Below are 18,797 nucleotides of genomic sequence, written 5' to 3' on the forward strand. Positions count from 1 at the left end.
TATCACCCCCTGTCATCCCTTCTCTCCCATAACCCAACTCTCCTCGCAATCCCTACTCGTATTTGTCGTTCTATGCGTTTGACCGGCACAGTATAGTATCGAAGGGTGCATTTTTGGGAACCATTGATCTTGGAAATATCCTAGAAATTGCCTCATATTTACTGCATCTGGGGCATGAAGTGTTATAAAAGCCCAGGCTGTCATCCGTTTGCGGGACAATTTGCTATCGGGGCGAATTGCAAACGGGACGAGCTGCGTTTGCGGGACAATTTGCGAACGGGACGAATTGCCAATGGGACGAACTGCGAACGGGACGAATTGCCAACGGGACGAACTGCGAACGGGACGAATTGCGAACGGGTCAAATTGCCAACGGGACAAATTGCGAAGGGGACCATATGCGACAAAATCCGCGATGGGATTTATGGATTGGCTACTATTCGATGGGACGATACACCATATGCCTTTGTAGATAAATCGCAAAAAATTATCTTGGATTATACTGTGTTATTATATATCGTCAGGTGACAAGCAAAAGTCACTAATTACTAAAAAAAAAATAAACAAAAATTGACCTTCTTTTTGTACTAATATGGTTCACTATGGCTATGAACTTGTGGTGGTACTTAGTGACTTTTGCTTGTCACCCGACGAAATTATGTGTATATAATTGTGATTATTGAATGAACTCACCAAAATGTTCGCTCAAAATAATTAAATAGCTATTTCTAACCGTCATGACATAACGTATACTTTTCTAATGAATTATGAAGGTTAAAATGATGATGAATTTATCAAAGATGTATTTAATTTAATGTTTAGATATGACGTCATTTTTAATTCGAAAAAAGCTGTCAATTTTATGGGTAAAAAGCATGTTGTAGTCAACAAGGATTACCATAAAATGTATGTGTGTATGTATGTATGGAAAAGGAAAAAGAAAATAGAGACAAAAGTATAAGAAATTATAGTTTGTACATAATAAAAATGGTTCACTTTATATGGGGATTCTATGCAATGTAAGCGTGTTTTTCTCTTGATTTTCATTTGTTAAAAAAAACATGTAGTATAAATGTATCACTGCCTAAATATGATATTCCATTTTTTTTATAGCTAGGTATATTTCTTGTTATTATTAAGCATTGTCGACTCGAAGCGCCAAATATCAATGTAATAGATTTATTTAGATGTCAACTGAAACTTAAAAACTGGACGAAATATAAAAAAAAAAACTTAATTAAGGGCTATAATTCGTTTATTTATTTATTTTAATCTTTATTGCACAATACATGAAGGTACAAATGGCGGACTTAATGCCTTAAGGCATTATCTACCAGTCAACCAATGGGTCAAACCAGAAAGATTAAGTAGGTACATTCGGAATACAATGGAAAATAATGAAATAGCCGAAAAATTAAGTTCAATGAAGATCTTAACCCTTTACCAGGCTAAGGGCCACTTGCACCATTCCACTAACCCGGGGTTAACCGGTTAAATCTGGAGTTACCATGGTTACCAGTACAATTTGGCACTGGATTAACGGTTTAACCGGCTAACCTCGGATTAGTGGGACGGTGCAAGTGGCGCTAAGGGATATATATTTCCCATATACGGCACTTCAAACATGTGTTCTATTTTCGATGAGTAAGGTTGACATTCAATTGTCATATTTGAACTGTCGGCCTGGTAAAGTGTAAATTATGTTTTTTTTCTAATTTACCCAGTTTTTACATTTTCGTCTCAATATTTAATTAATGTAACTGCTTTACCTAGTTTAAGTTATTTTAAGTCAATCATATTATATTCTATTGTCTTCCTGTCGTACATATTGACCCTTTGAAAATGTAATCACTAACTAGTAGTAAGACTCAGTTTCTCATACGCAATATGCAATACAGCGCTTAAATAACAGTGCAGATGTAGTGCATAATTTTTTTCCATCGTATTTTCTCGGAAACGTTCGTATTTGTGATGCTACTTCAGTCAACCTCAGTACTTTTTGTACCGAGACTGACTGAAATAGCAAGACACGTTCGTACGCTTCCGTGGAAATACGAAGAAAAATAATTATGCACTACATCTGTACCCGCAATTTTATTTCATTTCTGTTTTTTTCTTGTTGTATTAACCTTTTCGGCGCCGTGTCAAACAAAAGCTGTCACCCGGACGCCACGTCACCGAAGTGTAAACTGAAATTGAACTTTATGCATATGCACGTAGGTCTATGTTGCTCTGGTCTGTGACCGATTAATCAGTCTTTGGCGTTGAACCTGCGGTGCGGATATATCGGTCATTGGCGTCCAAAAGGTTAAAGCAATTACATCACAATAATTGATCTCGCTCGTCTAATTGATTGTAACTATTAAACTTAAAAAAAATGTTCGGTTACTTTATCTTAATAGTGTCAATTATTTTTTACACTAGTCAAAATTTACTCTTGTCTTTTAACTTCTTTTGAGGAAAAAATCTTGTATTTAATTGTTCTTGCCTTTTTCGTGCTCACTAAACGTTACTCTGTTGACTTGTTTAAGATTTGCCTTTTTAACAAAAAAAACGGTCAAGTGCGAGTCGAACTTGCGTTCCAAGTGTTCCGTACATTATCCAATTTTTAACAATGTATTTTTTTATGTGGAACGTGAGTGAAATGCCTTTAAAAACCCGTAGGGGTCGGATCAAAAATTAAGAAATAATGTTCGACTCACGCTTCACTGCTAATTTTTATAGGTTTTCCTATCATCTATAGGTAAAGAACTATATTGAGTATTTTTTTCAAAATTTTAGATCCAGTAGTTTCGGAGATACTAAATTGTTGAAGTGGTAATGACTGAGAATTATGTAAATTTAGAATTATCAATGTTCTGAATTGGAAAAGTGGAGGGACAAAATATGGCTAATTTGTCTACTTGAATTATAGTTAGGCAAGCCATTATCGTCAGTAGAAAAAGGCGGCAAATGTAGACGCGAAGGGTTGTGTTCCCATAGTGAATTTCGCATTCACTCACAAAATGGGTTTGCCAGAGTATATTTAACATTAACTTATATCTCAGGACTGGCCTTACATGCAATATGAATGGGGCATGAATGACACCGCTACAACGCGATTGGTTGATGAGTTCGCATCACGCACGTGATTGGTCGCATCTAGTTGCGTCAGACTGCAGGATTGGCTCGAATTCGTGAGTGACACCGCCGAACTAGTACCATTTTTAGTGCCCGTAAAGCCCGTCCTGAGATATACGTCAATGATTTTATAAGATGACGAATAAAGGTCTTATTTTCACTATGTTAGGCGTTAAAAAGGTAAATGTGAATTAGCAAGAATCATACTATCGCTCAAAACTTCGCTGCTCATGTCGTTTCGAACCAAATTGTTTCGACTTTTAATCATTAACCAAATTTAGAGTGCGTTCTATTAAAAATTGCTTAAGTAGTAAGATTTCCTCTCTATCGTACCAGCCGGCCTAGCCAAGGTGTCAATCGCTATCGCTACGACAACGCTTTTACCCTTTGGGTACGGAACCCTAAAAAACAAATGTTCCTGGTGTTTTCCGAAAATCTTACTACTTATACAATCATTGTGGTATCTAAAACGCACTTAAGTGATATCTCAACTAAGCTAATTATTTTAAATGTATTGTAAATATATTATTAATATTGTATAGCCGCCATTATACACGTAAGACTTTTAAATAATAAGATTTATTGATTAAAATAGGCCAGTTGTAATATTATGAATATAACTTTTTCTTTATCATATTATTATTTTGTTTCTATTCGTTTATTATTAACCTTTTCGGCGCCGTGTCAAACACAAAAGCTGTCACTCGGACGCCACGTCACCAAAATGTCAAAACTCTAATTGAACTTTATGCATATGCACGTACTGTGTTGCTCTGTGTTCTGTGACGGATTAATCGGTCTTTGGCGTCCAAAAGGTTAATGTAATAAATATATATGGTAGCGACTTGATATAGGTGATATAGGTACTATAAGTGTTTTTGTAAAGTAACAACTGCCAAATCTGACATATGTTTTTGGCCTGGCTAACTCTTAACCCTCTTCCAGGCATAGTGCACCTAGCGACCACATACTCGCCAATAGAATTTCAACCTTAGGAATCCGATTCAAGGTTCATATTCGATTGGTATTTTGATAAAAGCTTCTTATCATTAAATAATGAATCATCAAAGCTGCATACATTTTTATGTATTTGCATTCTTTGGAAAAACCTTGTAGATTGGTGCGGCCTGGAAAAGGGTTAAACCTAGAAGTCAGAAGTTATTTTGTAACGTTCTTTATTTTTACTTAAAATGAACTCAATGGTCCAAGACCAAAGGATATCTGCAAAATGTATAAAATTGTCTTGATATAGAATAATGTGGTTCTATCGTATAAACATAGTCGGCACAACTTTCTCATATAAAATACTATGTATTTTGAAAAGTTATTCTTGTACATTATATACAGTGCATCTTGATATTATAAATAAATAGAGAATAAAATGTCTGTAATCCAAATATTTCTTTTTTTGCTGTAAAACTTTCGTTACCTGTCAAACAATAGTTTTGTATTACAAGGGGGCAAAGTTGCTGTTTAACCTCTCGTGCTAATATAACGTGCAAAATTGAAAAATTCAAAAAATGCAATCTTGAGAGTTGCTAGGGTTCATTGTACGAGGGTTAAACAAATGTTGCCACTGAGTGAAACACAACATTTTTCACCACACCAACACAAGGAAATACTAAATATCAAACAAAATCAAAGCAAATCAATTCGAAATGAATGTTATGAAATATTTATCTTTTAAAATCATAATTTAAATGTGAATTCTACAAGCCAACAGAAGGAAAACTCAAAATTTGCATTTTATTTCCCTCACACATGTGAATAAAATGCAACTATGCTGTCTGTTTTTGAACAGTCAAAAGAGCCTTTACCAGTTGGTGTGGTGACTGTGGTGTAAAGACAGTGTTTGGTCCTTCGAACCGAGAACAGTGAAAAACAAGCAACAGGTGACGTAAGAATGACGACCGGTCTGGCCTAGTGGGTAGTGACCCTGCCTGCGAAGCCGATGGTCCTGGGTTCGAATCCCAGTAAGGGCATTTATTTGTATGAAGATACAGATATTTGTTCCTGAGTCATGGGTGTTTTATATGTATTTAAGTATTTGTATATTATATATATCGTTGTCTGAGTACCCACAACACAAGCCTTCTTGAGCTTACTGTGGGACTTAGTCAATCTGTGTAGGAATGTCCTATAATATTTATTTATTTATTAAGAACGATATATTATAGTCTTAGTAATAGGGTCCCGTTTTTACCCTTTGGGTACGGAACCCTAAAAATAAGCAACAGGTGACGTAAGAACGATATATTATTAGTAAAGCATTAGCAGGTGAACGGAGCCCTATTTTTTCTTCTTCCCTTTCTCCGGCTTGACGGGCTTGGGCTCGGGCTCCGGCTCGGGCTCCGGCGGCGGCGGCGCCCAGTACTTGTGGAACAGCTCGTCGGAGCCCGCGAACGTGAGCGGCAGGATGCTTTTCCGCTTGTTCCACACTTCCGCCTCCTTGCTCTCTCGCTCTTCCGCCTCGCGCTCTATCTGAGCTTTTAGCTGGAAATAAAGAGCTATATACTATTTTGGCAGCAGTTGTCAAGCGGACCCCAGGCTCCCATGAGGCGTGGCAAATAAATAAATAAATAAATATTATAGGACATTCTTACACAGATTGACTAAGTCCCACAGTAAGCTCAAGAAGGCTCGTGTTGTGGGTACTCAGACAACGATATATATAATATACAAATACATACTTAAATACATAGAAAACATCCATGACTCAGGAACAAACATCTGTATCATCATACAAATAAATGCCCTTACTGGGATTCGAACCCAGGACCATCGGCTTCGCAGGCAGGGTCACTATCCAGTCTATCCACTAGGCCAGACCGGTCGTCAAAAAATACCGCCGGTGCAAATGCCGGGATAACGCGAAAAAATAGCTACCCATCAACTGACTCTAAAAGGGTCAATAAAACAAACTAATCTCCATCCACGCCAAATACTCGGGTGTTTCTACGACCTCCTTTATCTTCTTTCCCGTGTCTTTCTTACCCTCTTTCTCCTTCTTGGGCTTGAAGGGGGGTAGGGGAGGTCGATGGGTATTATAAACGGACTAAAATGTCCAATAAAACAAACTAACCTGCAACGCCAAATACTCCTGCGTTTCCACCTCCTTCTTTCCCTCTTTCTCCTTTGGCTTGAAGGGGGGTAGGGGAGGTCGGTGGGTATTATACTTAATCGGACTCTAAAATGGTCAATAAAACTAACTTCCATCAACGCCAAATAGTCTTGCGTTTCTACCTCCTTCTTCTTCATCTTATCTTTCTTAACCTCTTTCTCCTTCTTAGGCTTCTCCTTCTTGGGTTTCAAGGGCACGTACAGCCGCTTCGGGTTGTTCAGGGGGTAGGGAACGTCGATGAGGTTGTATTCGGGGGTGAAGGTGAAGATGGAACGTACTAGGTCGAACTGGTAGTCGGTACTAAATCTGAAATTATTAAGAGCGCTCTTACAAGAAAAGTCGAAATAATGCAAAATTGATGATACTAGTCGACGAAATTCAGGATTTTGTGCTCATTATTAGAAACAATGAGTACTTGTTCCAGTAAAAGCGTCTTCTTATCTTTTTAAATATCGTTGTAAATATTAGAAAAAGGACTTACTAAATTAGTAATGAATTTTTTTCTGATGGTCGTTTCCGAAAAACCGCGTGAAGCACTGAACGGCAAGCTCTTATTTACATTTGCACTGCATTTAGTATTTTCGTACTTACCAAATAACAGTTTTAGGACTTTATAAGTTAAGTACAGTTAGTGTTGTTATGGTTGATTTCAATATGCTTCGCGAAGGATCAAGAATGTTTAATCCATCATTGTAGTGCGAGTGTGGTAGAAGGGATCGGAATACTGAGCTCGCACGGCCTGCCGCAGCGCGTAAAATACCTAAACTCGCTCAACTCCGAAATGTAATAGCACTCTTAAGTATATCATCAATCCACCCTTTGGTAATTTGGAATCCATTTGGACTTTTCTGGTATCCATTTGGTACTTTTTCACAGTGACAATCAATATGAAAGTCGCTAAAGACTAACTATTAACTATTGCCACTGTGTATGTAGGTACATTCCCATGTTACAAACCCTAGTTTCTGCCCCAGCCTTGTATGTAGGTACTTATGCGTCGGTTATATAAAAAAAAAAAAATAACAGCACAGAAAAAGTAAGGGCAAATCGCCCAGCGTGGTACGGGCATGTGATGTGGAGGGATGAAAGCTAGTCATGTGACGAGAAAGGTATTTAGAAAGAATGAATGTGGAGGGAAGTACAAGGAAAGGAAAACCGAAGAAGATGGATGGACTGTGTGAGAGATGATATGAAACGAACCGCAAATTAATGATAAGATGACGGGCGACAGAGAGGTGTGGAAGAGAAAGACATACTGCGCGGGACCCCAAATGAATGGGACAAGGGCAAGATAATGAGAATGGGACAATAAAGAATTATCTTATCTTATAAAGATGAACAGCACAATGACTTACAAATCAAAGATATAATGCATGATCGTGACCAGATCCCTCATGGCGCACTCATACGCGCACTCCTCAAACGTCACCACATGCATATCCTCCTCTACATCTACCGTCTTCCTCCGAGCTTCCTTAGAGTTCTTCTCTTTGTCTTCCTCTAGGGCTTTGTAGTAGACCCCGGCCTCCGCGGGGGTCGGCAGGCGGGGGACTTCGGCGATAACACGGGCTGCTGACAGCATGTTGTCCTGGGAAGGTGTATTGCCATTTGTCACCGCGATGAAGCGGGACGAATGGGAATGAAAAGAATAGATTTATTAGTAACATCGTAACAGTGATTCATATTGATGGACCTGTCTGTTCCCATCCGTGCCCGGGAACAAATGGGAATACGCCAAATTAATGAGTTATAGTCTGACATTGGACTTTAGGGGGCAAAATTGAATAACAGATAAGGTACATTGAAAAACTCAGTTCCTACCAACTGAGAAGTGTCTTTTCAATAGGGCTTATTTTCATAGATAAATAAGCCTTTTTGAAAAGGCACTCGTCAATAAGGTTAATAACCTGTAGGTAAGTAACAAATCTTTTTTCTGCAAAGAAAAATCCCAATCTGAATCGATATAGGAACTTACTCCCTTAAAGTCTGAAATGTAGGTATACTTACCTACTTGATTGTTACATTCACTTCTTTGCTACACGATACAAATTCACAGTAGGTACCTAGTGTACCTACATCTCTTGTAGGTAGAACTCTAAAAAGGCATATTGTAGGGGTGTTGCTGTCTCAGAGTTCTAAGACAGCAAGACTAGTAGACAGAAGTGACAGAACATACAATCTCGTCTGGGACCAGTTCTAGACACTTTGCGGATCAAATTGTAGTAGGAACCTATCATATTTGTGCACTACGATACCTTGAATCGTTTCAGCATACGTTTCCGGTTCGCCGCGTCGAAGTTCTGAATCTCCTTCATCCACTCACAGAACCACAGCATCAGGACCGCCTGAGTGGCTGCCAACAGACATTTACTCAACAAAACTTTCGTGAGGCAGCCATAAATATTAACACATATTTTTTACAAAAAATTGTAATAGTTGTCAAGCGGACCCGCGGCTCCCATGAGCCGTGGCGAAATGCCGGGATAACGCGAGGAAGATTTATCACAAAAAATGGTGAAATTCCACATTAAAAAATTTGGAAACTCTTTTATGGGAATCTAAATTTTCCGATTCCAAAATGTGAGTTTCCTTAATTTCCCATGAAATGTTCCTAAAATTTCCGTGAACTTTTCTAACTTTTTTGAAACTTTCACATCATATGTAATTCTATGTTACTATGGGCCACTCCCAGTACCGTCATTACCTTAAGGGCAATACGGGGCCCGTGCCCAGACTGCCCAGAGCTACCATCGTCCATCATTGGGCACATAAGAATTTGGGGCCCTTTTGGAAAGGAATGAACTATAGTTCGTTTTTTTTAGCATTAGAAAGAACTCCACAGAAGTAAGCGTACAGTTTTTATCAGGCTCTTTAATTGTTAATAATTATTGAATTATCTAATGTAGCATGGTCAATACATATAATTTACTTCAAATTATTACCGTTTAAAGTGCCGGATTAGGAACCACAAGCTTACTTCTGCGAAGTTCTTTCTAATGCTAAAAAAAACGAACGATAATTAGACTAACATTTTTCTACTACAATCTTCTATTTATTATGGGTAATCAAATATACTGTTACTGTCTGTCCTTCGGGGCCCCCTGAGGATTGGGGCCCTGAGCACGGGCCCCGAGTGCCTTTATGGTAAAGACGGTGTTGAATGTGGGGTTATTTTTTAGGGTTCCGTACCCAAAGGGTAAACGGGACCCTATTACTAAGACTTCGCTGTCCGTCCGTCCGTCCGTCCGTCTGTCTGTCACCAGGCTGTATCTCACGAACCGTGATAGACACTTGAAATTTTCACAGATGATGTATTTCTGTTGCCGCTATAACAACAAATACTAAAAACAGAATAAAATAAAGATGTAAGTGGGGCTCCCATACAGCAAACGTGATTTTTGACCAAAGTTAAGCAACGTCGCGCGTGGTCAGTACTTGGATGGGTGACCGTTTTCTTTTTGCATTGTTTTCCGTTTTTTTTTTGCTTTATGGTACGGAACCCTTCGTGCGCGAGTCCGACTCGCACTATCCCGGTTTTTTTTATCCGCGTTTATAATGCATTATAAAAAGTGCCTACTTCTAGGAAGCTGATCCTCCTGCGCCCTCCTCAACAAGTTGGCCAGCGTGTCCAGGAACCAGAACTCTGCCAGACTGCTTTTATACTCCGAGCAGCCCACCAGACTTGCTATTATATCTATATACCTGGAATGTATATAAAAATTACACACGGAATCCACGGGGCAAATTGTGAATTAACTTATTCATAAACGTTTACTAAAGTTGACAAGCCGATAATTGTTTGTCCATATCCAGCATACCAATACGTCGGAAAAGGAGGAGGGAGGGGTCTGATTACAAGAAAATTTAGGCTGTTTTTAAACGATTAGGCAATTAAAAACTAATTTTTAAATATTTTGCTGTAATATCATTATTTATTCTGGTTAGAGCCTGGCTAGGATTCGGCAGATTCCCACAAAACCGCCGAAATATCACACCCTTCGGCCAGAAGTCCGAGCTCGCGATGGCTTCAAAAAGGCCTACCGCGAACCACGTTCGACGTGTTGCCTCTCTGTCACACTTGTAAATTCGTACGTAAGTGTGACAGGGAGACAACACGTCGAACGTAGTTCGTGGACTTCGTGGTAGGCCATCAGCAGCGGCCGCGGTACACAAACGAGCTGAAGTACGAAAAGAAAAACTCTTGACTGTCCATCGATGTACCTTATGCCTTTTGTAATAAGGTACACATATGGACAGCCAGCAGTGTGGCCGATGTCATCATCATCATCTGAGGCACTACAGCCGCGGGTGGGCCTTAGCCAGGTCAAGCAAGTCTCTCCAGTCCGACGAGTGTGGCCGATGTACGACTTAAAAATGCTAAAGTTAGACCTAGATAAGTGCACAAACATCAGAATCAGAATCAGAATGCTTTATTTGTGAAACATAGGTATACATGGGTCTTAGGTCATACATAAAGTCATAAACATAAAGTCTTAATTCACAATTTGCCCCGCGGATTCCTATATTTCCTATGTTTGATAATAATTTCGACGACCGGTCTGGGCTAGTGGGTAGTGACCCTGCCTGCGAAGCCGATGGTCCTGGGTTCGAATCCCAGTAAGGGCATTTATTTGTATGATGATACAGATATTTGTTCCTGAGTCATGGGTGTTTTCTATGTATTTAAGTATTTGTATATTATATATATCGTTGTCTGAGTACCCACAACACAAGCCTTCTTGAGCTTACTGTGGGACTTAGTCAATCTGTGTAAGAATGTCCTATAATATTTATTTATTTATTTATTTAATTATTATTGCCACACTAAGTGACCCGCCCCGGCTTCGCACGGGTTACACAAAAACTTAAACAGATTATGGGTTTATTCCCACTAGTTACCACCAAGTTGTTACCAGTGGTAACTATTGGAACTTTTTTCCCACCTTTTACCACTGGTAGGTAACTACTGAGAATTATTTTTCCCAGTAGTTACCACTGGTAAAAGGTGGGAATTTTTTCCCCAGTAGTTACCACCAACATTTTGTTAGATATTGACTACGAAATAACGCGCGTTTTGGTAAGAAAAATTATGTATGGAGTTACTCTTTCTTTACTTGTCTTGTTGTGTGTTGTCTTTCTTTTCTCTAAGGCCCACCACCATCCCACTAACCCAGGGTTAAGCGGTTAAAACGTAATCCTAGTGTCAAATTGTACTGGTTACCACAGTAACTCCAGTTTTAACCGGTGATCCCCGGGTTAGTAGAATGGTGGAAGTGGGCCTAAGTCAGTGCTTAGACATACGAACGGGTAAAACAGATAAATCTTACTTCACTTGTGGGACAATCTTAGGTATTAACGTCGGATCAATATTCGTCTTAAACTCTTCCGGCAATACGTGAATTCTGTTATGCTCCTCAATTTTTCGTATTTTATCAGGCAGCAGTCTGCGGAGAGAAGGAGAGGGGAAGGTACCGCTTTCCTCTTCTATGGATTCTTCGACGACATCTTTTGGTGATTCTTCGATTGACGTGGCTTCCCTGCTGCTCTCTTCTTCTTCTTCAGCGTAAGCTGGATGGAGAGTTAATTGTTCAAGGAATAACCGATAACCGGCTTCACAAAATGAGCGTTACTTTTATTTTTTGCCACATTTTGTGCTCTTTCTTGTCAGGATCGCGAGCTCTTTTCATGCTTAAAGGAGAAAAAAGTGTCCTAAAATTTCCATATTTTTTTTTAACTTTCCTGCTCCGTTACCGGCTCGTTACCGGCATACAAAGTGTATGGGGAAATGGTAATCTCTCTCTTTCTCTTTCTCTTTCATAGCTCTTAAATTTTTTTTTATCCTATTATGATCGAAAGAGCTCGTGAGATAACACAAAAGTGGCAAAAAAGGTCACAATATATAAAAATGGCAATATATAAAAATGGAAGAAACGCTCAAATAAATTTATGTTAACTTTTTATGGTTTTTATCAGCAGTTCCTGTTTACCTGAGTCACCAAAAATACCCTAATCGGGTCTGCTGCCTCTTTGGGGAGTTCCCTCGATTTTTAGAGGGTCATATTATCAGTGTGCTTAGCCAAGACGCCAATCGTTCGCTCCGTAGCGAACAATACGGCAATCTCTCTTCATCACTCTTCCGTACATATTAGTGAAGAGGATATAGTATATTAGCTTCTTCATCTATCTAATGCCTAAAAGCTGCGCTGGTAGCCCAGCGGTAAGAGCGTGCGCCTTGAAATCCGGAGGTCACGGGTTCAACCAATGAGATTTTAGGAACTTATATGTACCTACGAAATATCATTTGATATTTACCAGTCGCTTTTCGGAGAAGGAAAGCATCGTGAGGAAACCGAACTAATCCCATGTCTAGTTTATCCTCTGGGTTGGAAGATCAGATGGCAGTCGCAGTAAAAACTAGTGGCTACGCCAATTCTCGGGTTTAGTTGCCAAGCAGACCCCAGGCTCCCATGAGCCGTGGCAGAATACCGGGATAACGCGAGGAAGATGATGAACAATCTCCAAACTTTTTTACCTGAGCGCCATATTGCGCCTCAGAAACTTCCGCGGGCCGGACGCTTTGGGTGTCGGCGGGCCGGATTGGAACGCGTCGCGGGCCGGGGTCTGGAGACCCCTGATCTAAACCCTACCTTGTTCTTCGTGCACAAGAGTCTCAGAGGAAACCACAGCAGAATGTGATGACGACCTGGTGCAGACCAGACCGCTCTGCGAGAGGATCTTGTCCAGCCATTCCTTATGCTTGTCCTCTACGCGCTTGGATGTCATCCTGAGGTCCTATATAATGGGGAAAGCTTATTAAATTGACGACCGGTCTGGCCTAGTGAGTAGTGACCCTGCCTATCAAGCCGATGGTCCCGGGTTCGAATCCTGGTAAGGGCATTTATTTGTATTATGATACATATATTTGTTCCTTGGTAATGGCTGTTTTCCATGTATTTAAGTATTTATATATTATATATATCGTAGTCTGAGTACCCACAACACAAGCCTTCTTGAGCTTACCGCGGGGCTTAGTCAATTTGTGTAAAAATTTATTGATTTATCTCTTTGTGTACTTTTAATATTGGTTTTTGATTTTTTACTGGGGGGTGATTTTTGAAATAGGATCGATCGATTTCGTCCCTCGAAAATCGGTGGAAAACACCGATATACAAATTTTTGAAATACGAGCGATAGAAATTTGCAATCTACCTAGTGGTAGACCACTCGTTTTCGATTATACTAGTAGAATGTTAGTAGAATTTGAATGCCGAGTAGGTAGTGGAGATGTTATTGAACGAAATACACGAAATTGAGCGGTCGAAATTCAAAAATCGGCCCCCTGAGCTGCGAAACACACTTCGTAATTTTAAATACATTTGTACCTTAAATACGTATCTTGAACTACTTACTTAACTCAAAACAAACTTAATTATTTGTAAAAGGTAGCCTTTTACCTGTTTGACGTTTGACAGCGATAAAAAAAACATTAAAAGCTTGACATATTGCTACCAAACAAAAAGTTTTAATTTTCCCAACATTAGTCTATAGTCGCACCAATAAAAGTCTGCAGCGGATTGATAGCCCACGCAGTGTAAGTGTTATTTATAACTAGTTAGGGCCACCCCACATTTAGCGTCTTTCGAGCGTCAGCGTCTGTCTCGGGCTCATACGAGATCATCAACCCGGCCACAGGGGGGACAGGGTTACCTTCCCTGCCCTCCACTGTGGTAATTCCTGATAGGGCTCCCGATATCCGTGCTACACGCCAACCCGTGTATCCGTGTTCTTAGCCCCGGCGGTGCTAAGCCTCCGAATTACACGAACCCGTCAAGATCCGTTCCCGTGTAGTGCGTTCGGCTCCGGATCTACGCTCGGCTCCGGAGCCGCGGACTTCGGCTTCGTTCGGGTATTGAATACACGGCGCCGGCGGACCGACTCCCCCGGCCGGTTCGAGTTTAAACAATATTTAAGAGGTGGTATTCTACCGGTGGATAATGTCTTGATTATTTTGTGAAATATGAAGGTGTTGCTGAAATGTAATTTAGTCGGATTATATTAAATGAGACACCAATTGTATATTAAATGTTACTGCTTGTAAAAATTATTAAATAATGAGCATATAGGTTTATAATAAATATTAAGATACTAGAGTCAGACCAAGAATAGTCTGCAGCGGATTTGATAGCCCACGTAGTGGAAGAGTTATTTTAAACGTCATACTTTGTAACGTTGCACTTTACTAATATGTAGGTATTTGAACTAAACATAATCTTAAACTTAAATAATAAATACCTAAATAAGAACTGTAATCATATGCTTACAATGTAGATTTAACCAAATCAATACGTTCATTTCATAAATTAACGAATTGATTTGGTTTAATCTACATTTTTTTTCGATCGCAATTTCTATGAAATTATGACGTATAAATGACACTTGCACTGCGTGGGCTATCAAATCCGCTTTAAGACTTTTTTTGTCCGACTCTAGTTTTTTCTCACATCCCCACTTATTACTTAGATAATTTTTATTTCGTGCGAAGTTCATAGAAATGTACACGTGTAGATTAAGATAATAATGGTTTGCGGGCGGCACATGCAATAAAATACCCGTGGCAATTTTGACACAGGTATTTTACCCGGCATACCTTTTGTTTGGAAAGTTAAAGAAGTAGCCGTACTGTTTTACAAACAAGAATTGGATTTTTTTCAGTTATGGAATTTTTAAGATTTTAGTTTGCCACTCAGTCGGTCAAAGTTTCTAATCATAGTTCAGCTGTTTTCATTTGGTCATACATAGTTGATCCCGTTCTGTTTTTTTTTTCGTTTTGTTCGCCCCCGCTCAGCAAATTTTATCGAAACCATTAGAGCCATTTCCGAAATGCGCGAAAAATAGAAATAGAAAAAATGAAAATGATAAAATGAAAATGAAAGTTTATTGGTAACAATGGTTACAAGTCTGTTTAAAAAAATAGTACATTTACTATTTGAATATAATGGTATTGCTCGTTTAAAGATATAAGATTCTTTGCTTTTATAAAGAACGCGATCGATCGTCATCGTCACTATACGTCGAGAACGGGCCGGACCCAAGGGCGGATCCAGGATTTTGTTCTGGGAGGGGCACATGGGGCAGTAGAGGGGCAAAAATAATCAACCATAACTGTTAAAAATAAAAATTTAGTTAAAATTCAATAATCATTTAATTCAGGCAAGACGCATATAAGTGTTAGTAACTGGACTTAAAAAATAATGTTAGAGTACAATTTTCATTAAAACCTACCATGCAAAACAGTATATATACCTACTTAGAGCTAGGATAATTATAGTACAATACCGGGTGAGCCTTACACTTTGATATAAAACAAATACATTTTCTCCTTACATTTACTTTAAAAATTTGACTATCATCACGAGTTTTATGTAAATTGATCTAACCATTAGTAGTACGTTTAGTAGTACCACTGTATATATATTGTATGTAAATAAATCATTTTCCAAGAAAAAAAAATCTAACCATTAATAAAAATCATTCATATATATGTCAGCAAAAATTTACTTAAAATTAATAAAAATATAATTATTAAACTTGCAGTACTTATAAAGAAAACTATCATTATTAATTATGTAAAAAAAATATTTACATAAAAGAAGAAGAAATAAATAGAAGAGCGTTTAAATGGACTGGCTGTAATGATCATTTAGAAGATTTACATAATTAATAATGATAGTTTTCTTTTATGTTTCCTGCTGAAGATGTCCAGCACTTCATTAGCGTCCATTTTTTTCGCAATGTCTTGATGGATGTGCATTAAAGCCAGTCCATTTAAACGCTCTTCTGTCATCCTGCTGCGAAGATATGACTTTAAGCGGCGTAAGGTGGAGAAAGATCGCTCGGCAGTGCTAGTGGTCACAGGAAACGTGCACAACAATTGACACAGAGTTCTAATATTCGGTAGAACCGTTGCTCGCTTGTAGGCATCTGCTGGAGTCTTTGGAATATTTTCTCTCATCTGCTGCCATATTTTTAGCTCTCCCTTCAAAGCTAAAAAACAAGGAAGGTCATCCTTATATAGTTCAGCGCCTTGCAAAACATCCTCTATATCTTCATCGCTGAAGTTATGGGACAACAACTTTTGCAACTGCCCGATTGTTTGGAGCGGAGCACTAGGGAACCTGGATGACATTTCGCTTAGCAAATAGTCTAAAAACGGAATATATACCGAAAGTCGATAATATTCTTCAACTGACTGGGTCTGAATGTTCGGCCGATTTGTTTGACGGCCGGTGATTCTGCGGACCGTGATTTCTGCACCAATTTCGTTTGCGATCGCCTCAGCCTGATTAAAAAGTTTATTAAATGAGGTCGTGCTAGTTTCACGTTGTCTCTGCAGACTTCCTGTGGTGGTATTGATAAGCTGAACTGCAGAAATTATGTCAATTTCAGTCGCTTGTAATGATCGCGATAATGGCAGCGTAATTCCTAAAATATCAGAAAGGATTACCAGGCTTATGAGAAATTCTGACGACATTATTGATTGCAGCAACGAAAATGGAGATGTAGCACTCCTGTTTCCTTGATCAGCCATTTTTTGCAAAATGTCAGGTAGACATGGCAAAACGTCCAAAAATGTCAAAACCGCTTCATGCCTTTCCACCCATCTGGTCTCACACATTTTTTTAAAGATATTTTGTTTTTCCTTAGGCAGCTGAGTTTGCATTTCTTCTCTGAGGAGATGTATTCGTTGAGCTGACTCACGAAAGAAAGTTGCTACACTTGAGATTACTCCTACGGCATTTCTTATGCTGGGTACGGTGCAGGCTGTACTGAGAGCTAAGTTGAGTCGGTGGCTTGCACAGTGGGTAAAAACGGCTAAAGGCTGAATGCTGGATATCCGTGCCTGAACACCTTGTATTTTACCGCTCATGTTGGCTCCTCCATCATACGCTTGACCCCGGCAAAACGTAATGTCTAGATTAATGCTTTCCAGCGCCTTCAAAATATGATGAGCAATATTTTCACCACTAAGTTTAACAACTTCGACAAACATTAAAAAATCTTCTTGTATTTCATTTGTATCTACATCAAAATAGCGAATACAAACGGCTAGTTGCTCATAAATAGAAACATCCGTGGTCTCATCAGCTATAATGGTAAAATATTTAGACTTTTTAATTTTGTTCACTATTTTGTTGCTGATTAATTCCCCACAGCATTCTATTAAGTCATTTTGTGTCGACTTGCTAATGTAGGAAGCGTTTTTAGGACACGTTTTTACATGGTCACGCAGTATCTCATCTCCAGCATCGATTCGGAACTTCAACAACGCTCTGAAGTTGCCTTCTCCGTGTCCGTCAGAACTTTCCGATTCTAAACTACCGTCATCCCTGTGACCTCTTAAGGGTATGTTTTGCGTTCCACATAATATAATTGTTTTTATAATGGGTATAAGTTTTTTACGATTCTCTTCAATAGTTTTCATTTCGTGGGATTTCATTTGCACAACAACATCCATCGATTTCCCCTCCATCACATCCAAAAAATTTTGAGAGGCTACCACGTTCTGTTGGTGATATTTCGTACCTTCGTGGTGTGTGATCGTCTCGATGGCCTTTTTGTATCGAAGCAGTGGTTCCGACACCAATCTTCCCAGCTTCATATCATTTATTCCCGCTTCACGTCGGCCAAACAGAATGCACATTTTGCATAATCCGCCACCAGCAATTTTACTGTATGCAAGCCATTCATGTCCCTTTAACCAGCCTATTTGAAAAGAGCGGTTCTTTTTTCCCTCACGCACTAGTGGAAACTTAAAGTCTGCTGTAGGTTGCCAGGTATATTTCAACCACTGGTACCTTTCTTCATCCGTAAGAACTAAACCGTTCTGCTGGTTGTTTAGTAGTGTACCTAAAAATAAAAATAATTAGCCGTTTAGATATATATAGAAGTCACTTCCTACATGTCAGCTGTTTGTGTCAATTATGTTTACTAAGGTTTATTTTCGATTCAATGTATGTATAGTGATATTTGTTCACTTGAATTATATATGTATTTGTAATATGTCACGATACTAGAAAAATTGCTGATTCGGCCGCCTATAGGTATATGTTTTAGTACAAACTTATTTGAGCTTCAAATCATATTTAAATGACCCGCTGTACTAATTATTCTATATACTTTTATATAGTAAATAAATGCTGTCTGTAACTTTAGCTCATATACTGTTAGCTGGTGTAGCTTTATTTGACATTTATAAGCGCATTGTAATATGCCTACTTGAATAATAAACTATCTTTGTCTTTATTAATTAGGTTTATTAAAAAGTATTATTACACAAAAGTATTAGTAAGTATTAGTTTATATCAACAAAGTAAGGTCGCGGACTGACTAGCAGACAAAATAAAAATTTAAATGGGGCTCCCATACAGCAAACGTGATTTTTGACCGAAGTTAAGCAACGTCGGGCGGGGTCAGTACTTGGATGGGTGACCGTTTTATTTTTGCCTTTTTTTGCATTATGGTACGGAACCCTTCGTGCGCGAGTCCGACTCGCACT

General features: G+C 38.9%; 2 protein-coding genes and 1 long non-coding RNA gene across 3 annotated transcripts; 1 reads left to right on the plus strand and 2 right to left on the minus strand.

Moving 5' to 3' along the window:
• Positions 1–218: 218 nt before the first annotated feature.
• Positions 219–4,517, plus strand: LOC134675042 (uncharacterized). Its single transcript, XR_010099680.1, has 2 exons — positions 219–1,253; positions 1,363–4,517. It is a non-coding gene; the product is annotated as an uncharacterized LOC134675042 (long non-coding RNA).
• Positions 4,518–5,409: 892 nt separating this feature from the next.
• On the minus strand, positions 5,410–13,024 carry LOC134675353 (uncharacterized). Its single transcript, XM_063533563.1, has 7 exons — positions 12,889–13,024; positions 11,569–11,809; positions 9,819–9,943; positions 8,497–8,594; positions 7,597–7,829; positions 6,331–6,547; positions 5,410–5,613 (listed from the first exon to the last, which is right to left on the minus strand). Exons 1-7 carry the CDS (start codon positions 13,022–13,024, stop codon positions 5,410–5,412), a joined length of 1,254 nt encoding a protein of 417 aa, XP_063389633.1.
• A 2,896-nt stretch (positions 13,025–15,920) lies between these two features.
• Positions 15,921–18,204, minus strand: LOC134675094 (52 kDa repressor of the inhibitor of the protein kinase-like). The gene has a single exon (XM_063533252.1). The coding sequence runs from the start codon at positions 17,940–17,942 to the stop codon at positions 15,951–15,953; it is 1,992 nt and encodes a 663-aa protein (XP_063389322.1). The 5' UTR covers positions 17,943–18,204; the 3' UTR covers positions 15,921–15,950.
• Between the last annotated feature and the right edge of the window lie 593 nt (positions 18,205–18,797).

The sequence above is a fragment of the Cydia fagiglandana genome, chromosome 21, assembly GCF_963556715.1.
Source record: "Cydia fagiglandana chromosome 21, ilCydFagi1.1, whole genome shotgun sequence".
Classification (NCBI taxonomy): domain Eukaryota; kingdom Metazoa; phylum Arthropoda; class Insecta; order Lepidoptera; family Tortricidae; genus Cydia; species Cydia fagiglandana.

Excerpts from the sequence above, each read along its gene's own strand:
- LOC134675353 (XM_063533563.1), bottom strand. The coding sequence starts at position 13,024 with ATGACATCCAAGCGCGTAGAGGACAAGCATAAGGAATGGCTGGACAAG. Across the intron at positions 8,595-9,818 it reads GGAGGATCAGCTTCCTAGAA|CCACTCAGGCGGTCCTGATG; the intron begins GTAGGCACTTTT and ends GTCTGTTGGCAG. Across the intron at positions 6,548-7,596 it reads ATGCATTATATCTTTGATTT|ATTTAGTACCGACTACCAGT; the intron begins GTAAGTCATTGT and ends TAATAATTTCAG.
- LOC134675094 (XM_063533252.1), bottom strand. The coding sequence starts at position 17,942 with ATGTGCATTCTGTTTGGCCGACGTGAAGCGGGAATAAATGATATGAAG.